Source organism: Molothrus ater, chromosome 10 (genome assembly GCF_012460135.2).
Source record: "Molothrus ater isolate BHLD 08-10-18 breed brown headed cowbird chromosome 10, BPBGC_Mater_1.1, whole genome shotgun sequence".
In the NCBI taxonomy this organism is placed as follows: Eukaryota; Metazoa; Chordata; class Aves; order Passeriformes; family Icteridae; genus Molothrus; species Molothrus ater.
The window spans coordinates 18,804,520-18,825,526 of record NC_050487.2 but is presented as its reverse complement, the minus strand read 5'-3'; the positions used below and the strand labels follow the sequence as shown (position 1 = coordinate 18,825,526).

The window sequence follows — 21,007 nt, the reverse complement described above, 5'->3', positions numbered from 1 at the left end:
GCTCTGAGAAACTTGTCTGCCCTTTGGGTGACACTGGAAAAACAGCTACAAGGGTCAGGTTGATTCCAGCAGCTTCTAAGTGTTATGCTTAGGTAAAAACACCAACTAATTTCAAACACTGATTATTTTTATGATACACAGCAATGGTTTCCTGACAGACAGGCTCCCTGCACACACCTGGCACTTTGGTGGCACTTACTGGGATAGGAGGAAACAAATAAATTGATTTCTACTACCTGGCTCTTTCTAAAAACTGATAAATGGGAACCCCAACTAAGAATGTAGGTTATTGTTTTCTAGAGCATAACTGGAACTATTGGCCTGACAGTCATGTCTGTGGATCATTGTCTTGGCAGGATAAGAAGTGGAAGAACTCCTTTCCTGGTTGCAGAGGGTGTTTGGAGAGGGAACTCCTGACGAACTGGCTAGTCTCGTGATAATAGTTAAATTGCAGGAGTTTCGTTTTTCTTCTTTTCTCACTTTTATAGTATGCATATAAAGATTTCACAAACAAAATTACTGCTTCACACACTTTATTTACTCTTGTGTAGTAAGTGTGATTACTACATTATTATGATTACAATTATTCTTGGCTTTTTGCCCCGTCCTTGTGCCAGTGATACATTTATTTTTCTTCTCTGTCACTCTACTATGAATGTATGTCCCAATATAGCTGGCATGAGAGCCAAACATCTGCTTTCCACCAGAAGAGAGAATCAATTCACATGGCACATGGAATAACTGACTTCTGCCTCACCTGAGCTGGGGCAAGCTCTAAAACTGAGATGAGTTCTTTGCATCCTCCTCACAGAGCACTTGGAGGCGGCTGCCTGTCTGGAGGCCAGCCCTGCTCCCAGGTGATAACCAAAGCTCTCTGGCCAGGCAGTAGGAGGTGTGGGGTGTGAGTCAGAGGTGACAATTTCTTACCTGAAATCACACAAGCCAAGTCACCCCAGCTGCCAGGGTTTGTGTGAGGCCAGAGAAGCTGTGGGAGGGCGGCTGTAGACACTGCATTGGATATTTGAATTCAGCTGGGTTGTTTAAAACCTTTGTTTATGTTGCATCTCCATAAAGAGCAGTTGCATTGCTGGGTGAAAACTCTTGTGCTCACACCAACAGCCTGCCCTGTGTTTCTATGTGCTGACCTGTGCAAGTTATGTTGTACTGTTGTAAAATTAAACATCTCACAGCTCAATGTCTCCTTCCCTCTGTTCAACCTGGTCTGCTGAAAGGAGGTTTAACATGGCAGTTGTGTCTGGCTCCTGCATTTTGGCCTGGCTCCAGCTGAGCACTTAAACTTGCCCTGCAAAACTCAAGGTTAAGCACGTGCTTAACTGTGCTGCTGGACCAGAGCCATGGGGGAAGAGGAGGAGGAAAGTCACTCTTGTCATACTTTAACTGTGACTGACATTTTGGCCTTTACCCACACAGATTTATTGTAAATCTGCCAGTTGCATTCATGACTCCATGCACTTCTTTAAGTTAAAGGAAGCTGTTATCAAAAATGGAGTGCCTCTCCCTCCTGGGTGGTAGAAGATTTTATTTCTCATTTAGCCATGAGTTTTCTTTGTGGTGATACCTGGTGATTTCTGTTTTAGCCTCTCCCTGCCCTATATCATTATCTAGGCTGAAGATCTACAGCAGTGATCAAAGACAACATTTTGTCATCACCATAGATAATTTGAGATCCCTGCTGTATTTTTGCATATGGGCTGTAATTGCTTGAAAACCACATGGATTTTTTTTATTGTCCACTCTGTGGATTTTTCTTCTCAAACAAAGTTCTGCAGCATATCTAGAGCTAGGCTGTGGTTTTGGATGTGTTACTGTGTCTGTAACAGGTCATAGGAACCAAATCATCAGTTCCTGTTAAATGGCCTTTCCCTGTCATGGCGTGTCTGGTTGCTTTGGGATGTTTTCAGCAGATTGGAGAGCTTGAAATTCATAAGCTGTTAGTGAATTGCAATTCAGTAGAGCATTTCACTGAAAAAACAGCAAGTTCAGTGAATCTAGAAATGTAGCACATGGTTTGCAACTCTTTAACAGCACAGTGTATTCATACTTGGAGTATTAATGAATGAAGAGCCAAGAAGTTTCTGAAAAGTAACTCCTATTAATTAATATAAAAACCAGAGCTAAACGTACGTATTATATTATTCACAAAAAAAATTTTGTCCAGTGTTTTTGTCCTTAAGGAATTGTAAGGAATTTTTCAGTTATGAAATGGTATGGTTAATTTTTTTACTTTATTAAAAAAAAGCACATCATCAATTCTCATGGTAATTTCAAACTAAAATTGTAATTTTGTGAAAAATGTATTTAATTTATGTGACAGAGAGATCTACATAACTTCAGGAAAGCAGCCAATTTATGACTCTTAAGGATATTGTCAAGGCAATTTTATTGTACTCATGAGGATATTCCTGCTGAAATTATGCATATGGCCCTAAAAGCAATAAATGTTGAGCAATATTTAACTTAGAGGTAAAGAATCAATTAATATTTGTACTGCTAAGCATGCATTTATTCATTTTTGTATTTCTTCTTTTGCTCTTCATGTATTTACCCTGTCCTAATAATAGATGAAAAAGAGTTATCAAAAGGACTGAGGATGTGTCCCCTGATAAACTACTCAAAGCTTCTGTAATAAATCAGATTTGAGATGTATAGAACATAGTGCTAATAAATTTATCATTAATCCTTTAAAAAGAATCCAAAAAATAGGATCTCAAGCCTAGTTATCCTAAGATCGGTGGGGGAATTGCCACTGTTCTCAGAAGGCAGATTGGAATGTACAATGAATCCTTGCACTCCAGACTTTGATAACGACAATAATTAAAACTGGGATGATTTTTGCCTTTTTACCTGGACATATTTCACTTGGTTAAAACAGAGAGAATTCTGGTTTAGGTTGGTGTAAAAGAGAAGGGAAGCTAATTGCATCCACAGGAACCTCCCACCATTCTGGTTTAATCTTATTGAGAACACATTTATGCAGTGGGCTGGAAGTCAGTGCAAGCCTAATGCTAAGAAGCTTAGAATGAACATGATTGATTCAAATGGGACTGTTAAGTTTATATGGAAAACTGTGATTATGCAATCAAATCCATGTAGTGAGCCCTTGATACACACATCAGAAAATCTACTAACAACATTGGGAGCTGAATATTAGCTATCTTTAATCTGTTTCCTTTATAAAATTGAATAGAAGCATTTAAAAATCTCCTGTTAGAGACTTAAAAACCCCAAACAACCCACCAAAACCCACAAAAAAGCACCAGAACAAAACAAATCTAACAAAGCAAGCAAGAAAAAAAAAACAACCGACTAGACCTAAGCAGAAATATACCACCACTGCCAAAATAAGTAAATAAATGCATACATACACATATACATACATACAAACATACAAAAAAAGCAAATGAAAACCAAAACACCAAAACAGTGGAATTTAGGCAGTGGAAATGTTGGAGTATTTTATTCACAAGCCCTTAAGCAAATATAAATGTGCTTAGATCAACTAAGTATTGGCATGCAAATGAAGTTTCCTTAAAAAAAAATAATAGTTCCTACTTTGAATACTAACTAATACCTTATAGACCCTAAAAAAGCCTTAAGCATCTGGTGGAGTTAATTGGGGGGTAGTCATGAAACATATCTCTTTTTCTGACATGTGCTGTAGCCTGCATTTTTCACAGGGGAGGATGAATTCAGGGTGTTTCTTATAATGTAATTCCAGCTTTTAAAATTTCTTCTTTCCAATTCAAATTCTAAACCCTGAGTGTTTTGTGGGCTAACTTTTTAAATTATAAGTGCTTGAGATCAAAACTGTGCTCTGAGCAATGTCTGTGTGGGTCCCATAAATTCCAAGTAGGCAGCTCCAATATTTTTCAGATAAAAGCAAAAGTGGGGAATGGCTTTCAGGATAAACTTTGCTTTTCTTTCTGCTGTTGGTGAAGTTTTCGTGGACTCCCATTTCTGTTCTGTATAATCCCAGAGTATATTGGCCACAGGACTTTCATGGACATGAGTCCCTCCACTGCAGTTCTTTCTTTCTGTTGGCTTTATAGGGATCCTGCCATGAGTATCTTTCCAACCTGTGTACTCTGGTAAGGAACCTAAATTAGGTGAGATGGATCTGGGACAAATAACTCCAGTGACACTGTGAGATTTCTTTTGTTTTTGCTGGCAAAGCATTTAAGCATTAACTTTTTCACTGCTCAATAAAGCAGTTAATCATATTTTAAAGTATAAGTCTGGGTCAAAGTGTGTGACAGAATCAGATCCTTTGAAGTTCACTGACCTGTAGTAAATTGGGAATTTCATAGCTGACTGCACAATTAAACTTTGACTTCAGGGCATATTTAGGTTTAAATTTCTCATTAGGAAGTAATTCTGAAGCAAGATTTTTTTCTCCTGACAAATGCAAAGTAGCTGTGAAGAGGTTAAACAAAAGTTTTATTTTACAATTAAAACCAAATTTATGCATGATTTTTATAATTTATTTATCTGCTTCTGGTAGAAGTAATTAGTTCATAGCTTAATATCCAGGTAACCTTTCAACCTCAGCAAGGTTTCTTACATGTTTTCTAGGTTCAATTCTTATGAAATAAATACCTTTTTTTCATTTGTCCCAGTCTCTTATGAATTAACTTTTAAAAGATAAAGGGAGACAGCAACATGGATAGAGTTATATTCTACAAAATCCTATTAGAACTGAAAGATCACTCTCTTGATGCTTAAAGTATTAAATTTGGCAACTACTGAATCCTTTTTCACACCAGTAAGTGTGAAGAAAGTGACTTTTATAGAAGGTAATTGAGACAGGAAGACAGGATTTCAAAAAATAGATGCTGAAAGGTCCATTCAGTTACCAGGAACACTCCTCTGCCTATTGTAGTACACTCATTACTGCTGGAATGGTGATTGAGATTCCCAGTTGCCATATACTGCCACAGCCCCACAGGAGTCTGCAGTACATTTCTGGTTCATGTTATTTGAAGATGTGCCTTCAGTTTTGATTATATAAAACCATATCTGATGGTATAAAATTATCTGTGAATTGGAAACATAATTTAAATTTAATTCACAGCACTTATTCAAAAAGTAGGTGTCATATTTTAAAAGCTGGGCTTTGCTAGGAGCATTACAATGAAATGGGACTATTTATCTGTCTTGTTCTGTGCTGGATATGTTTTTACCACTTTCCAGAGGAACAGAGCAAAGACACGTATTTTAAATTGCAAATTCGGGGGCGTATGTACATTATCAAAAAGCAGATTTAAAGACTCTTCTTTGTGTATCAGATTCCAATTATGCTTCCTGTGGAGTCTGTCTCCACAGTCAGACATGATTAATCATTCTTTCATCAAGGATTTTGGAAATGGGAGATTTCACTTGTTTTTTCTCTTGGGAAAGCCAGTGCTCTGTCTGGGCTTGATCGTTTCACTTCAGTTGCAGGTTTTTTGCTCAGGTAGCTGGAAGGCTGGAGCAGCATGGACAATTAGTGCATTAAATGACTCCCTAAGATGTGGACCTGCCCACCCTGGCTTTGGTGGCGGTGGGACTTTTGGAAAGACCAGGCTTTATCCTCCTGACCCATCTGGCTTGGGAAGTTTGCAGTCAGTCTGGAACTGGTTCCACCCCATGAGCAGCAACCACATCCATCTGTTTCACCATGTAGGGAGCAGAGACAGACACTGGGATGGGCATGGCTGGCACAGCAGAGCATGTTCCTGCATGGATGGTGCGGATGGGGGGCTCACACGGACACACTGCAGGGACAGCATCTCAAACCAACACTTCAGCCACAGTCAGGGACAAACGATGGATGCAACGTGGTCGCACAACTGCACATCACACATACATGATGCAGAGATGGCCATGGAAAATACTCACTTTTTCACTTGATTCTGCTTCCTTTTGGCTTCTGCACCCCTTTGGTGCATAGCAGGGAAGTAGGTATTTGTGTTTAGTGGAAGAAATTACACTGACTAACAGACACAAGCATTTTACTCATAAATTTATCATAGACTATTGCTGAGGAGACTGACAGACAGCCACTACAAATGGTGTGTTAAACATTTAATGAACCCAGGCTGAACTCCTGGCCCTGTTGAAGCCAATGGAAGTTTTTGCATGTCAATCTTTTTTGGGGTGCAGTGAAGCTTTAGAGGGGGCGGCATTTTATTTGTGTTTCTAATTGTTTGTTAATCACTTAATGGAAAATTAGAAATGATGCCTTAAACAGAGCATCTTTTTCATCTGTGCAATTTCTTCACAGACAGAGGAGTTCACCATGAACAAAACTTGGTGTTCAACAGGGGCTGAGGAGGAGGTGCCAGACCTGGTTTCCAAATTAGTAGATGGTATTTCTAGAATGTGTATTAGTGCAGCATATCTGCGATGCTGTGCTAGAGAAGTATGTGCTGGTGTGTGTGCATCTTGGAACTTTCTAAAGTACAGTAGCTCTTATCCTAAATCATGAGAGGAATAAAACAGGACTGTGGATTTCGTTTAAGGCTCTCATGTAAAACCACCTTCCAGCAATTTCCATTCCTGATGAGCTGGAAGCATTTATGTGCAGTAAATATCGGCAGTAAACTAAATGCACTTGCCTGGGGAACAAATTCATGTGAGCAACATGAGGGAATAAAATCCACTCTTATAGAAAGAGTGCTGTGGTTTACAGTAGCGTTCAGTCACTGTCTTTAAGGAGCTAATGGAACCACCAAATTCTTGGTAGCTACTCCAAGGTAGGTGTAAGGTTTAGTGTGGGGACGTACGTCCTTCCTTTGACTGGAGGTGTAGAAATGAAAGCAATGAGATGTGCCAAGTCACATATTCTGATCCAGACCAGGAGCAGAATCCCAGTGAGAGCTTAAGAATGGGATCTGAGATATTGGAAATGACATTACTGTGAACAGGTCGTTTCTTATTTTACATATGCACGGAATGGGAATATTTTATATATGAATTGCAAATGAGTATTTATGGCGTGACAATTGATGACATGAATTAGAGCCGAGATTTTACACTAGCTTTAAACAACTTTCTGGTAACTGAACTGGGGAGAAAAAAATGCATTTTTGTTTAAATTTTCACGTCAAACCGTCTACACCCCCAATATTCACCCCAGGCTCTTTTCCCCCCTCAGTGAAGCAGCGGGACGGGTCACCCAGCGGGGCCAGGGACTCGCGCGGCGCCCGCGGCCCCCTCAGAGCCCCGCGCTCTGCCCACCTGGGATGCCACAGTGAGGAGGGGCTTTTCTTCTGCAGACTCCTCCCTCGGAATCTCCTTCATCACCATGGCCACAGCCTTATCGGCCGCCCTAGCGCCTTTGCCCTACAACAGCGAAACCAACAACGGCGCCAGGTCAGCAGCGGGCTCCGAACGCCCTCACGCGCGCTCCCGACCCGGCCCGCGGGACCCGGCCGCGCCTGCGCCTGGAAGCAAAGCTCGGTTGGAAGCAGAACACACACACACATATACTGGTTAAAAATAGGAAAAATAATAATAATAATGTAACAAGTGGTCCATCAACCCAATGGTTAAGGAGGCAGTTGGGGTCTAGCCGTGGTCTGGTGGCTTGTTCGAGTTGCCCCAATGAAGTCAACAGGAATCTGGCGCTTTCCTTCTGGGCCAAGGCCTGCTGGAATTTCCCGCGTGCCAACCTTCTGCAGGATAGGATCCCCAGAGCAGCAGGGGCTGGAGGATCAGCCCGTTGATTTAATTTTAGTTATCCAAGTTTATAGCCAAAATACCTCTCTGTGGGTTTTTTCTGTTTTTTTCTTAAAAATAGCGTCAAGCGGAATTTTCAAGTAAAGCACAGTTCCTTGTTGTTCACTGAGGCAAACTCTCCCTGAAATTTGAATGTATAATCTGGACCCACAGAGTTTATAGCTCTAGTAACATTTTAAAAAGCAATTTACATCATAAAAACAGTCTGGGTTTTTGCTAACAGAACATACGGAGCCAAATTCTGCCATCGTAGGCATTGCTACAGCTCTCCCTAAAATGATCATTACTGTAAGGATTTTTTTTTTAAGATACACTTTTCTTAAACTTCTCTTAACACGTTGTAAATATTCTGGACAAGGTTAAGATATTTTAACATTATTTAATATAAAATACCCAAACAAAGAGTGCACCAATATTATGTGCCATGCTGTTTAATGCCATTCTTTTTATTTAATGAGGGTCTTTATCATCTTGAGTTCACATGGGTTTCTGTATCTTGATCTTTGGTCTTATTTTAATCTCTGCCTCTTGCAAGTGATAGAGAAGGTTGGAGCTTACACATAAAGTATCACAGCAGAGCTGCATTATACCAGTGACCCTGGGCAGGTCCTTATTATTATACTTTAAAAGCTCCCATTGGTTTCCATGGAAGTTTTAGCTGTGCAAAGACTGCAGGATCTGGCTCCATAAAAGAAGTATTTTACACTGGACTTAAATATATTTAAATCCTTAAAAGTCTATTAACAGAAGGGGTTCTTTGCTAAGACATATACAAGAATTGTCTTCACTAGCAGTATATTCTGTAGTCAAGTAAACCCCCACTATTGCTTATACCAAACTACAGATGATTTCAGGAACATTTCATCAATTGCAGGTAAAACCAATACGTACTATTGCAGGTTCTAAATGGGTTTTATTACTGGTCAGGTCAATATTAGATTAGCTTGCTTGTGCAACACATCACAGATACCCTACAGAGAGTTCTTTGCATGCTGCAAGAAATTCTCAGAGCAGAAGTGTCATAAATGATAAGCATGCTGGACTTGTGATGCCTTTGATATCCAAAGAACTGCAAAGTCATTGTAAAATTACATATATTAAATTCAATGAGAATTACATTTAATTGGTAAGCATATCAAAGGTTCTGGGCCAATTACGTGTTTGTTCATGATTCACATGACATATTCCAGGTCTATGAAGCTTGTTTCCAGTATGACACATGAGCTATCATTAGCTAGCACTAATAGCATGCTATTGGTCTTTATAAAATGTAGTCCTTTTGTGCTGAGTGCTAGAACAAAATCGTTTATCAGCTAGGAAGGATGCATTGGAAAGCATGCAGTGCTTTTTATTTCTTGCAGAGTAAAAACCCACCAAAGCAAAGGTCAGGTCACTTTTTTGAAGACAGAGCCACTTTTTCTTCAAGGTTTCACCTACTGCCTGAAAAGAGTCATGATACTCATATTAGTGCCTGCTGTTCATCCTCCACACACGTAACTGCAAAGCCCTGGGAGTGGCTGACACCAAATATAAAATCTGTCTCACCAGTTTAAAGTGGCCATGCTACAATGGAGAAAAGCAACCCAAAGGATACCTCTGTGCTATTTTTAATGAGCAGACCTAGTTTATTTGCTGGGCAAAGCAAGTGGTTTGATGCTACCTTTTTTTTTTTTTTAAGTTAGCTTTTTAACTTTCCTAAAAGAAAAACACACTTTCCTGTATGAAAGTCAGGTTGACATTTCTGGCTGTTTAGCCTATGCTGTGTGAAACATTTTGAAACTAGAAGTTGGTAACAATTTCCTGGATGCCAAAGAGAAAGCCAATGCAGTGGAATTGTTTAAATTGTCAGATTCTGCTGGAGAGGTACACAGGGGAACAATTCACTGGAAATGCAGCTTTTTATTCTGTTGGCTAGAAATTAAATTGTTGTCCTATGTAAGGTAGGTAACCTTGAAAATGTTGGTCTCTCTTCCCTGTAGTGACCACTGTGTAGCCAATTCTTGCCTATGAAGCCATTAGGCCAAAGAATTGGAGAGAGATAAAACCAGTTTTTCTGTGGTCAGGATGACCTTGTTACTGTTGTCAACTGCAGCTGAAATTATAATCTCCAGCACATTTATTACAATAACCATTAAAGAATTATTTTTTAAGGTGCTATTTACTTAGCCTCTTTTGATATTAAGTGTTGTTTCTTAGCAAGCCAAAGTGCTATATAAATTTACCTGGCACAGCAGTTTATTGCTCAAACCCTGTAATTCAGTAACAACTCATTTTAGACATGCCATAACTTCAAAACAAACAGTTTGTTGGTAGTGGATGTTTGCAAGGTCAGTTACTTTCTCATGTAAACCACAGTTTAACAATTTAGTAAATAAATTTCATCATTCCCTATTGGTTTGCAGTATAGAAATGGAAACAATTGTGATGTAGAACATGACAACCCCTGTGCAAATTATGACAAATGTGAATTGATGAAGGAAAAAATGTATTATTTGTTTTAATGGAACATACTGCTTAAGAGAAACTGAGAAAGGTGTCAGTGCTTTGTTATTTGATACATTTAGAAAATGCAGCAGTTCCTTTAGGTAATATCTCCATAGCAAAATAAGGACTAGAGTTCAGAGTATTCCCCTGATGCTAAATATTTATAACAGCATTGGGTTCAAAACTTAATAACAATTTCTCTAAGCTTTTCCTTTGGGATCAGATAATGGGTAGTAATAGACATTTCCATAGGAGTATGCTGATTTAGCAGGATTTTGTAAGGAAATACTTTTATTCTGCTGCTGTTTCTAAATAGTTCCAAATTCAATTTTGTACAAGTCACACTATTTAGATGTGGTACTTAGTAATGAGTATTTAATTAAATTACTGTAAGAGCATCTTAATATAAATTTCTAGTGCAGCATAAAGTTGATTTTTAAAAATAAGTGATGCATATAGCTTTGCAACCATGCTCATCCAGGATAAAGCTTTAAGTACTTGGGACCAACAGATCACCTGCAGGTCCTGATGGGCAGATCAGAATAAACACATGTTCACACTTGAAACATTACTATTTAGTGCAATACTCTATAATTCTGTAATTATTTTCTTCATTACAGTGATTTGCAAATTTGTTCTTGTGCATGAAAAGCCAATAGCCAGTGCTTTGTAAATGTTTAACATTTTGACAACAGTATTTAACCTATAATGATTAATTGCAGAAATTCTTTGTTGTCATCTATGCAATAAAAGGATTTTATCTAAAACCATTTCATAATTATAAGTTTGCTTTTGACAAATATTTATTTACTTGAGTCCTAAATTCACTTTTCAGGAATATTTATAACATCTGTTCTTGTGAGAAAGTGAGCAGAAAGAAATGGAGTGATCAGATTTTCTTTTTTTTTAACATGCATACATGAAGAAAGTTTTCCTTCATTACACAGACCTGTGTCTGTGTCATTTATTTTTCAAGGATCCTACCAAGCTGTTTCAGCTTTAATTGACACACTACAATGCATCCCTGTTCACAGAAATCATCTCAGCACAGGCATGTTTAAATTTAAGCTTCTGTAAAACAGAAGTTTTAAGACAGCTTTCCTTATAAAGAAATTTGATAGATAAAAAGTTTATCTTCAGGCAGTGCTGGTACAGGTATGGCAGGATTATGCTTTCATGGGCATCTCCCTTTCTAGCTGAGGAGAAATAGAATAACATTTATAAATGTAATGCCAAAAAATATGGCCAGATGTCCTGACCTTTCCCACTGGGCTGTTGAATTGAAGTGTTTGAAAACAAAACAAAACCAAAACCCACCAGTTCAGGACATCTTGGAGTACCAATCTGCACTTTAAATATCTTTAATAGGTTGAGAGGGCCTTTGTAAAGCAAACTTTATGAAAGATGATTAGTGAGAACTTGGAGTTTGAGGAGCTGTTGTCCTCCTGTGCCGGGAGAAGGAACAGGGAGAGCTGCAGAACGTGTTGGGTCTGGGAGGCTTGGCTGCCCTCCAGATCCCCCAGCAGCTGATGTGTTAGAGTACCAGCTAAGCAGCCTATTCCAAATGGCTTCATGCTCCACAAATATTCCTGTTTTGTGCAACTTAAAAATAAAAATGAAGGGGAAAAACTTGGCTTTATTTTTTTAAATCACGCAGCGCTAAGGTTTTTTACCTCTCAAAATGAGCACTCAGAGCTATGCAATGGTACCATGGGAGTTCTAGTCCCCACAATACAACTGAAGCTCTTGATTTACACAGGTTCTCTTTATGACTTCAAATTTTTCCCTTCTCAGGCTTTTATGTTCATGTTTTCTGCATATGTCTTTCTTCTCATCTATACTTTTTTACTTTTTTCTAGTGAGGTTTTGTCTTGCATCTTATATATAATTAAAAATAATGAAGAAACATATGGTGAGGCAGTTTTATGGATGAATACAAGATTGGTATTTAAACAGAAAAATCTGTTTCATCAGAGCTCGTGGTAGTATTTTTATTACAAGCCTAATAAAGTCAAATATATATCTAAGATAAATGAGAACACAATTCCTTTAGGCAGTGCCTGGTTGGCCATGGTGAGGAAACATAAACAAGCTCTCAGTCCTGAACTGGAAACAGCATTTTCAGGGTTCAGACTAGGTTTCAGAACCTGAGCTTCTATTTTGATGTTGTATTTGGATCATTTGGAACCTCTTATCAAGTTCTCTGTGATTATCCAAACTCTTCTGACTCAGAACTTTCAGTAGCTCATTCTTACAAGATTATGATGAAACACAGACAGAGCTGCTTACAGACAAGGAAGCAGCTATAGGAAGACTTGCCCAAGAAGTAACTTATAGTAAAGCAGATAAATCCATATTGGCTGAGTTCACAATGTTCTACTCCTCTTTCATCCCTTTCCCCGTATTTTCATTCTTATGTTGATGGAATAACAGATTTCAGAGTTGATATGGGAAGACTTTACTGCATTCAGGAAAAATGGCAAAGAAAGGGACAAAAGCTTGTAAAAGGCAATAAGCATAAATATTCACGTTTCCCCTCTCTGGGTTGTGGCTTGTTCCCATTTAAATGTCAATAGGGTGGTTAAATTGAGTTCCAGTTTGAGAAGCATTTGCATGGAAATGGCACTGGAAGGGTTTCTGTTTATTGACTCAGTAACTGATGCACCGCCTGTGCTCCCTTGAGAGGCTGTCTCAGTCTGAAGCCTATAGATCCATTCCCAGAGCCAAGTGGGACAGCTTCCAAACATCTCTGGTGGAAGCTCTGCAAGACCCATTTTGCTCTCAAGAACTTGTACAAAGTTACCTGACTTAACACATCTGAACACAAATTATGACTGGAAATTAACAATTCTGCCAATCTAACTCATTCTCTATAAGTTAGTATGATTCCTGCAGGCTAAGAGGAGGATGTGAAATAGGGTTTTTTTCTCTCTTAAGTCAAAGAGTTTTATTTGGGGTATAATAGGGAGTGCACAGTTTGAGATAACAAGATAATAACACTGTAATGTTGAAACAATAATGATGATTTAACTGTAAATAATAAATACAGCTGGGAATATAGGGCAGAGTTGGTAAGAAGAAGGAGGTCTGGGACAGAACCAATATTTAGAGGTTGTTTAAGGTTCTGCTCCTTTTACGAACGAGTTATATAATAAATCTCCTTGTGATAGAAGGCTTGGATGAGACGTTTTGCAGTCTTTTCTTTCTCTGCAATTGTCATCTTTTAATAAGACCATTGTGAATATGTAGAAACCATTTTTTAGCACTTATTTGATTGACTTCTTAATAATTTGGAATTGCTTTACCAAAGGGATGAGTCCTTTGACTGCACACTGGTATATGACTTCAAAAATCTTAGGGAATAGCTGCAGGGTTTCTTTCATCTCTGCTTAGTCTGTGTCAAGGAACTTTGTGAAACCACTGGGTTTAGCATTTGGCAATTTTAAATTTGTTTGGTAGTCTTCAGCAGAGAATTAATGCTGAGGTATTTTCTCTCCCATAATTTGAGTTCCTTTTATGTTGACTTCAGTATCATGATCCTCAGTCATAACATACACATAGCAACAGAATTACTTGCTATTATTTGCTATATTGCCATGATGACGCATGTGCTGAATTAGAATAAGAGATTCCTCTGGTACCAGTGCCAGTGAAATTCCAGGAGATCAGGTCACTTTCAAAATAAACAATTGTGACTAAAGTGCTGTCTGTTGTTTAAATGTTTACTGCACCCATGATGTGTAAATGATGGATTTTGCTCCCTCATTTCCTCCCAGCACATGATGTATTGTTCTTTGAACTGGTAGGGGTTCCTTACCTCCTGCTACACAATTTTTATGGTTGTGTTTCACGAAACATTCAGAGAACTCAGACTAACTCTGCAGTCTGTTTAGGAAAAGCAATGACATAAACTGAGAAGTGGTGGTATTTTATGTGGAAAAATCAGCAGCTTATCAGTGAGCATGAATCCAGGATAGTCTTTGTAGGAAATGCAGAATATAAAACATTGTTCCAAGTTAACTGGAAGGCAGCTGTTTATTTTATACTTCATGTGTAAAAGACAACTGGAAGTATAACTGTGTCTGGAATATGATTCAAGATATTTTTGAAAGAAAGTTATGCAGGTTCTGATGTTTAAATAGTGCAATCTGCCCTCTGCCAGCCTGGAACATAGAAGAAATATGCATTTTTTTCCAGTGTTTACAGACTTTGTTGTTCTTGTTCCAGATATCATTATTAAATCCTGCACTTCACAGTTGTAAACCTGTGTAGCCAGAAAATGCATTAAGTCCCATTAGCCCCATAATTTTGTTAGTGTAGACTTTTTCTAGATTGGGCAGACACTTATCAGACATTTAGAATGAGAAAAAGACAGGCAAAGGAATAAACAAAATTTAAAAGAAAGAAATCTCTGACAGAGCTAGAAAAAAGATCTGAATGCATAATAATCTGATCATATCCTACAGATACAATTCTGTGAGAGTTATAAGATAATTTTCAAGTCCTGAAACTGTGATTTTCTGCACAGAAGGGAACTGGTACTCCTCTAAAGAATATAACAGAAATGTTTGTCAAAACTGTTGGAGGGGCATAAGAGTTGCCTGTTGTTTCCTCTTGTTTTACATCACCAGATTAGAGTCCAAATTGCTTATTTTCATAGTCAAGGTTTTACTCTTATTTTGGAAGTCCTTAAGGAAGGTGCTGTTTAGGAAAGGTGGAGTTATGTTGAATGAGGGTGACAGCTCAGATGACCTGTTATAAAATTCTGCATATTGTTTTGAAAAATGAGGTCTGTATTTAAATAAGTGAATTGGTATATGTCTCTTGCTAGGTACCTAATCTCAGAACCATTTAAAAATAGTATTAGTTCTTAAATTACTTATTTTGAATGTTCTGGTTTTGTTTATGAAGGATGACAGCTTAGGCACTGAAGACAGTTTGTAATGCATTGTCACTATTAACTTTTATTGAAGATTAGAATGAAAATCTCAGGATTTGAGTTCTATAAATATTTGGTAAACATTATGTGATCAAAATTCATGTCCTCAGTTCAATGTTTTCATACAGATTCTTTCTTGGTTTGTGTATAGCCATACAAGATTTAATTCTGTTTAGGATTTTTGTTTTTCTTTGGCTTGCTTGTTGAACACCTTGCTCAAAGGCTATTACAAACAATGAAAGCTTTTATAAACATGAAAAGCTAAAATAGATTTAATCCAAACATAACAATATATGTGATTCTACCATGTAAAAGGATAGAAAGATGATGAGGCAGAGAATTAATGGAACAAAGAAGTATCAAAGGGTAGATGGAAGTTTGTGATCAGGTTTGTTTTGAAGCAGATTGATGTTACTTTCTCATCATCTCTGATTAAACCTGTACATATTAAATAAGGAAAACATATCATACTGGATGGCAGGTTTGAAAAAAACTGATCAGGATAGTTTGTGATTGAAAAATACTTTTAAGGCTTATTTTCTGAAAAATAAGAGTTCTCTCCTGCCATGGTTCCAAATGCTGCAAAGATAAATTTAGCCCTTCCTGTAATACAAACATTTGATTCCCACCATAATATAAATTCTTGATACCCTTGAATTTATTATGTAATTTTTTTGCCACAACCTTAAGATTTGAGTCCTTTCTACAGTGAGTGGTGTCAAAGTAGAACTCTTTTAGCACTTTGGTCATAAAGGGTCTTTATGCTGTATCCTTGACCCAAAATTCATTCTGTCTCTCTTGTGCTGTGTGTTCTTTGCAACAAAGGGTTCAGAACCTGAGTGTACTTACCTCCAGAATAAAACCCTATTTTTAACCTGTGTAGTCGAGTATATTTACCCTCTTATTTTTATTCCCTAAAAAGAGTAAATTATCACTTATCAGACAGTGGCAATACCAGATGAGGAATTTGAATAACAGTGTGGCTGCAAAATAACTTCATGTCCCTGACCTAGACATGGCCTCTGCATGCACTCTCAGCTTCACAATGATCTCATCTGATGTTCCAAAGTATGTTAATGCAGCAAATGCTGCAAATGCAGCATTAACAGCATCATATAAAAGCAGCATTAGCAGCATCATATAAACCTATTTAGAGAGGATTATGCTACTGTCCCTTCATTTACACAGTTTGGAAAGCTTCAGGGAGACATTCTTAAAATTGAGGTATTATGATTGCGCTCTTAAAAGATGTTCCTAATTCTCTGACGTGCACTGTTAGTGTGGAGAATGGATTTTTCTACTCCATTATTGCAAATACATTGTAATTACAGACATGAAAATGAAAAAAAAAAATTAGGTGCATTAGTAGATAATTACTTTGAGACCTAATCATAAGTTCAGCTGCCTTGGACAACTAAAAGTTTGTTCTAAGCAAAAAATCATAGAATGATTGGAGTTGGAAGGGTTCTTAAAGACCATCTATTTCCAATTCCCTGCCATGGACAGGGACACCTTCTACTAGATCAGGTTGCACAGAGTCCCATCTGGCCTGGTTATCTCTCTTTACTGTTTTAAGATAATTTTTTAGCATAATGGGCCACATCAGTTACATTTGTATAAATCTGCTCTTTTGCATATATTTGCAAGTACTCTATACTCTTTTTTGCTTTGGTGGATTTAACTTCATTTTCATATCAATGACAGTAATTAGCACCTGGCCTGCTCTACAAGGAGCTGAAAGCAACATCTCTATTTCTGATAGCCAGCACATCACTGATATCGGATATTCTCTGTACTGTTCTGCTTGAATAGGCATTTAGCCTCTCCTATCGAAATTTTTTCACCTATTTTAATTATTTTTGCATACTTATATGGTAAAAAGTATCTATTGAAGAAAAGTCAAGAAAATTATGTACTTATTCACTCACTTTATACACACTTTTAAAATGTGTGTTTTATCAGTGTATAATGTTTATAAAGTGCAGTGTTTTGTGGTCCACTTGGGCTTAGGTTGGCAGGTTCCTCACTAGGGAAGCAAGTTTTCTGTTTTTTTCCTGTAATTCAACAGTATCACAAAATTCAGTTGTTAGCTAGTAGTTTGAGGATGTCTGCAGTGTAATTAAAAAGGTGGTGAGTCCACACTTTTTACAGCAGTGTAGTTTGGCTGGTAGTGTAGCAATTTTGTTTAATAAAAACTCTGTGGGGTATCTACAAGATGATATCCGTGACCAAGTAGTAAAAGCAGCTGGTAACAGCAAATGGCTCTTATGGAGAAATTCTTAATCCTCAAAACATCTTAATTAAGATTTCATATGCAAAACAATTGCTAAATCATCAGTTATATTTTCCAAGAAGCTTCCATTGCGATTACTTTCTTGGGAGGTAAGTGGTGCTACTTGTATTTCAAAACTGGGTTCTGGCAGATACAAAACCCTGTGGAGGTACAGTTTCTCCAGCTAATGGATTGTGCCTCTTCAGCTGGGATGTCAAATCTAGCACCAGTCTGTCCTGTGTAGTTAAAGCCAAACTGAATCTCTCCTACACCCCAGGGCACGGTAACCCAACGCTGCGGAGGTTAAGTGGCCTGACAATCGCATGACAGCTATTGTCAGAAATATTTCTCCTCAGAGGTTCCACAAAAAAAAAAAAAATCTCTCTCAATTGTGCAGTGCAGTCTGTACTCTGCTGGTGCCTCCTTCCACAAGATCACATTAATTTACCACAGACCGTTCTTGAACATCAAAATCGATCTTGCTCAAGTGAAAGAGCAGGGATGAGTTAACCATCTTCTGAATGGCTTGCAGGCATCTCAATAAATGTGCTTTCATCAGAGAATTAGCAGGCTTGCAGCTGAGGGAAAGGGGTGCAGCAGCTCACTCATGTCTCATTGTACCAAGGACTAGCCCAGGATGTGGCTGACAAACACCTGGAGAGGGGTCGGGTGTTTCTGGCACCCCGGGCTGGGTGAGGTGTAGAGGATAAATTGTAGAGCTTCAAACATACATATTTGTATAAATATGGTTTTTTTTTTGTATGTATAAAATATGTTTATATATATATATATATGTATTTGCTTTTTACTCACTGAGGCGAGCAACTGAGACAGCACAGGGAAAGAAAGGTCGTTTTGCTGTTGTAGTGCTGCAGTAATTCACTATCCTGTCTGGTTTTGTATTTAGGAACAGAGAGTGGCCTTAGATAGCTTCTCTAATGACAGTGTTATGACTGACTGAAATCAGTCTATCAGCCAGTACTCTGGATTTTGTATTCACTGAAACACTCTGCTGCTTCATTTCGTTCTGAAAATCTTGTAAATAAGGAAGTTTCATCCCAGTTTCACTCTTTCCCATTAAGCGTGAGACACTTCGTATTAATGAAACTGCAGTGAAATGATATGAAAGATGGCATTGTCAACTCAGATCGTTAAAAATTACTTGAATAAATACACAGGCATATGCTTAGACTGGCAAGGACTGGAAGTTTTTTTTCAGCCCAGATAGCACAAGCATAATTGAGGAATAAAAGGAGCTGCCGCAGATGGCGATAGCAGTGAGAGGCCCAGTGACATGTGCTTCAACTCCAAGTTTGCTACAGGGGAGTTACTGAGGTAGGATAACACACCAGAGCTACTGCCAGAATCTCAGGCTCCAAGAAACACGCTTATTAGCTAATTAGAGTTGCATATTCATGAAGAGAGTGAATCGAATCCCTCCTTCCTATGGGGAGGTGTCCAGGAGATGAAAAGAGAAGTGAGAAACGTGTGTCTGTCCCAAGAGATCGGTGCCAGAGAGCATCTGGCAAAGAGGAGGGAAGGAGGATTTCCAAGAGAGAGGCAACCTGTGGTACTGGGGCTGTGTAGGCACTGCCTGGGCAGGGGAGGAAGGATTACCTGTAATTGTGTCAGCTGCCCAGTAGGATTGGGAAATGCCGGTGCGTCCCTGGAAGGGAGGGAGGGATGGAGGGATGGTGTCACCTGGGTCACAAGGTAGCCTTGATTGAAACCCTGCCAAGCTGAGGTTGGTCTAAAAGCTGAACTAAGAGTGTCTACAGCAAGACCAGGATCTTTTTTCCCCCCTCCTGTTCACACCTTAACGCGAAGTGCCTGTGGAGTCATTGGCAGCTGAAAAAAATTCCAGCAGTTGATTCCTGGTCAGTGAAGTGGAAAGGATAGCCTGGAGCAGATTCCACACACTCCTTTCTGAATTGCACTGTCCACTCACCAGTTACACTTGAGTTTTTACACATGTTTTGCCTCATTTCATTAATAGAGTAAGTTTTTTGGTCAGTAACAGTGCCAGTGGCTGGAGAGAGTTTGGCTATGGTAGACTGAGAACTTTTATCTCAGTACATGAAAGACCAGCTCCTTTCAAATATTACCATGTTATCCTGAAAGTGTTGGGAAAAACCCTCTCTTTTTCATGCTCCTGTTCCCTGAGTAGTAGAGGAATGCCTCCTCATATACCTGCTGAGGCTGTTTCTATTTTCTCCAAAGGGTTTTTTTTGTGTTGTTTTTCTTAAATGCTGACCTTTTATTTCTCCATTGTCTGTGACCTTATTGTTTAACTGTGCATTATTTCCATATAAAGGCTTTACATTTTTTTTGCACCCTGTAAATATCCTTACATTACCAAAGGCTGTGAGTTTCTAGAAACTCAAAGATCTGCTTGTAAATGTAAAAATGCATGTTCCAGACACAAAGATAGCTAGAAATCAATTGTTAATTAAAACAAGGCATTTTCTTCTGTGCAAATGTGAGCTCTTTAAGAGTAAATGCAGAAAATAGACACAGACAATGAATGCATTAAGTGCCTGCATTTGAGTAAATTTGAAATTTCAGTCTGAATTTTGCTGGTTAATTTAGGAACCCAAAGCTCTGGGCATGATTGGTTTTCAGTGCACCAGAGAAGGATCAAGAACAAAAGATGGTCTTTTGTTTATCTTGTAGCTGCCTAATTTAGAGCTCCTATTACTGAGCATGCCTTGTTTAGACTATATCAGGTTAGCCCTTTAACTCTAATGAGGAGTATTACAGATATCACCAGATCAGCAAATTACAGGTGACATTTTAAATTGTTACAAATACTGTGGGAGCCACAAGAAGAAGGACTTCCTTTCCAAGTTTTTTTTTGTACCATTGAGAAAGTGGCTTTAAATTTCTGGGTTGTGTGATACCATGTGATATAGTAACCCTTAGTAATTCCTAGATTTTGAGGTTATGATTTGCTTTGTGCTCACCTTAGCTGGCCTCATATATTACAGGTAGAAAAAGCCTTTCTTTGTTTTGTACAACACTTGTATCTTGCAGGGAATGTCCTCTAAGACATATATATATATATGTGTATATGTATAATTTTTGTGGAATTTGTATTATTCTGCTTGTGAAGTGCTCTGGTGCTGCTCTTATGTCAGAGGAACATCTTTGTCTCTCTGACCATTCAGCTTGGAGAAAACCAAGCTCAGATGGAGACACTGGTTTGCTCCCTCCACCTTCCTCATGAGATACCTCCCCAAAAACCCTTCTGCTGTTCACATCAACTTGTCAGCACTTCACTTCTGCACTGGGAGTAGATGGTGCTGCATACTCCCACAGGCAGGGATTTCAGCAGCCTGGAGAAAGGATCTCAACTGATCTGGAGGGGAAGGTTTTATTTTGGGAAACTGCTACCTTTCTTCTCCTGGGTTCACACTTCAGGGCAGGTGTGATGTTGTGCTGAGAGCATTTCATGAATTTTCAGTTTGCATCTCCCTTCAGTGTCCTTAGGATTCTCTGCTGGATGTCCTCTTTTTTATTTTGCTGCTACTTTTCTGGTCTTTGTAGTGCAGCCCCAAAGGCAGCAGAGCCCC

General features: G+C 38.5%; 1 protein-coding gene across 8 annotated transcripts in view; it reads right to left on the bottom strand.

The window, feature by feature from the left end:
• The window catches only part of PEX5L (peroxisomal biogenesis factor 5 like), a 102,462-nt gene that overhangs the window by 32,869 nt on the left and 48,586 nt on the right, over positions 1-21,007 (bottom strand). For 4 of the 8 annotated variants that reach the window (XM_036388727.2, XM_054515972.1, XM_054515973.1 and 1 more), the window contains 2 exons: positions 7,240-7,344; positions 5,899-5,937 (listed from right to left, as the gene is read on the bottom strand). The exons of 1 other annotated variant lie outside the window; for it this stretch is intronic. In XM_036388727.2, the coding sequence (XP_036244620.1) occupies positions 5,899-5,937; positions 7,240-7,344 (144 nt within the window). Of the gene's footprint in view, positions 1-5,898; positions 5,938-7,239; positions 7,345-9,114; positions 9,134-21,007 lie in introns of those variants that run through there. 3 more of the 8 variants (XM_054515971.1, XM_036388729.2, XM_036388734.2) reach the window with 1 other exon arrangement.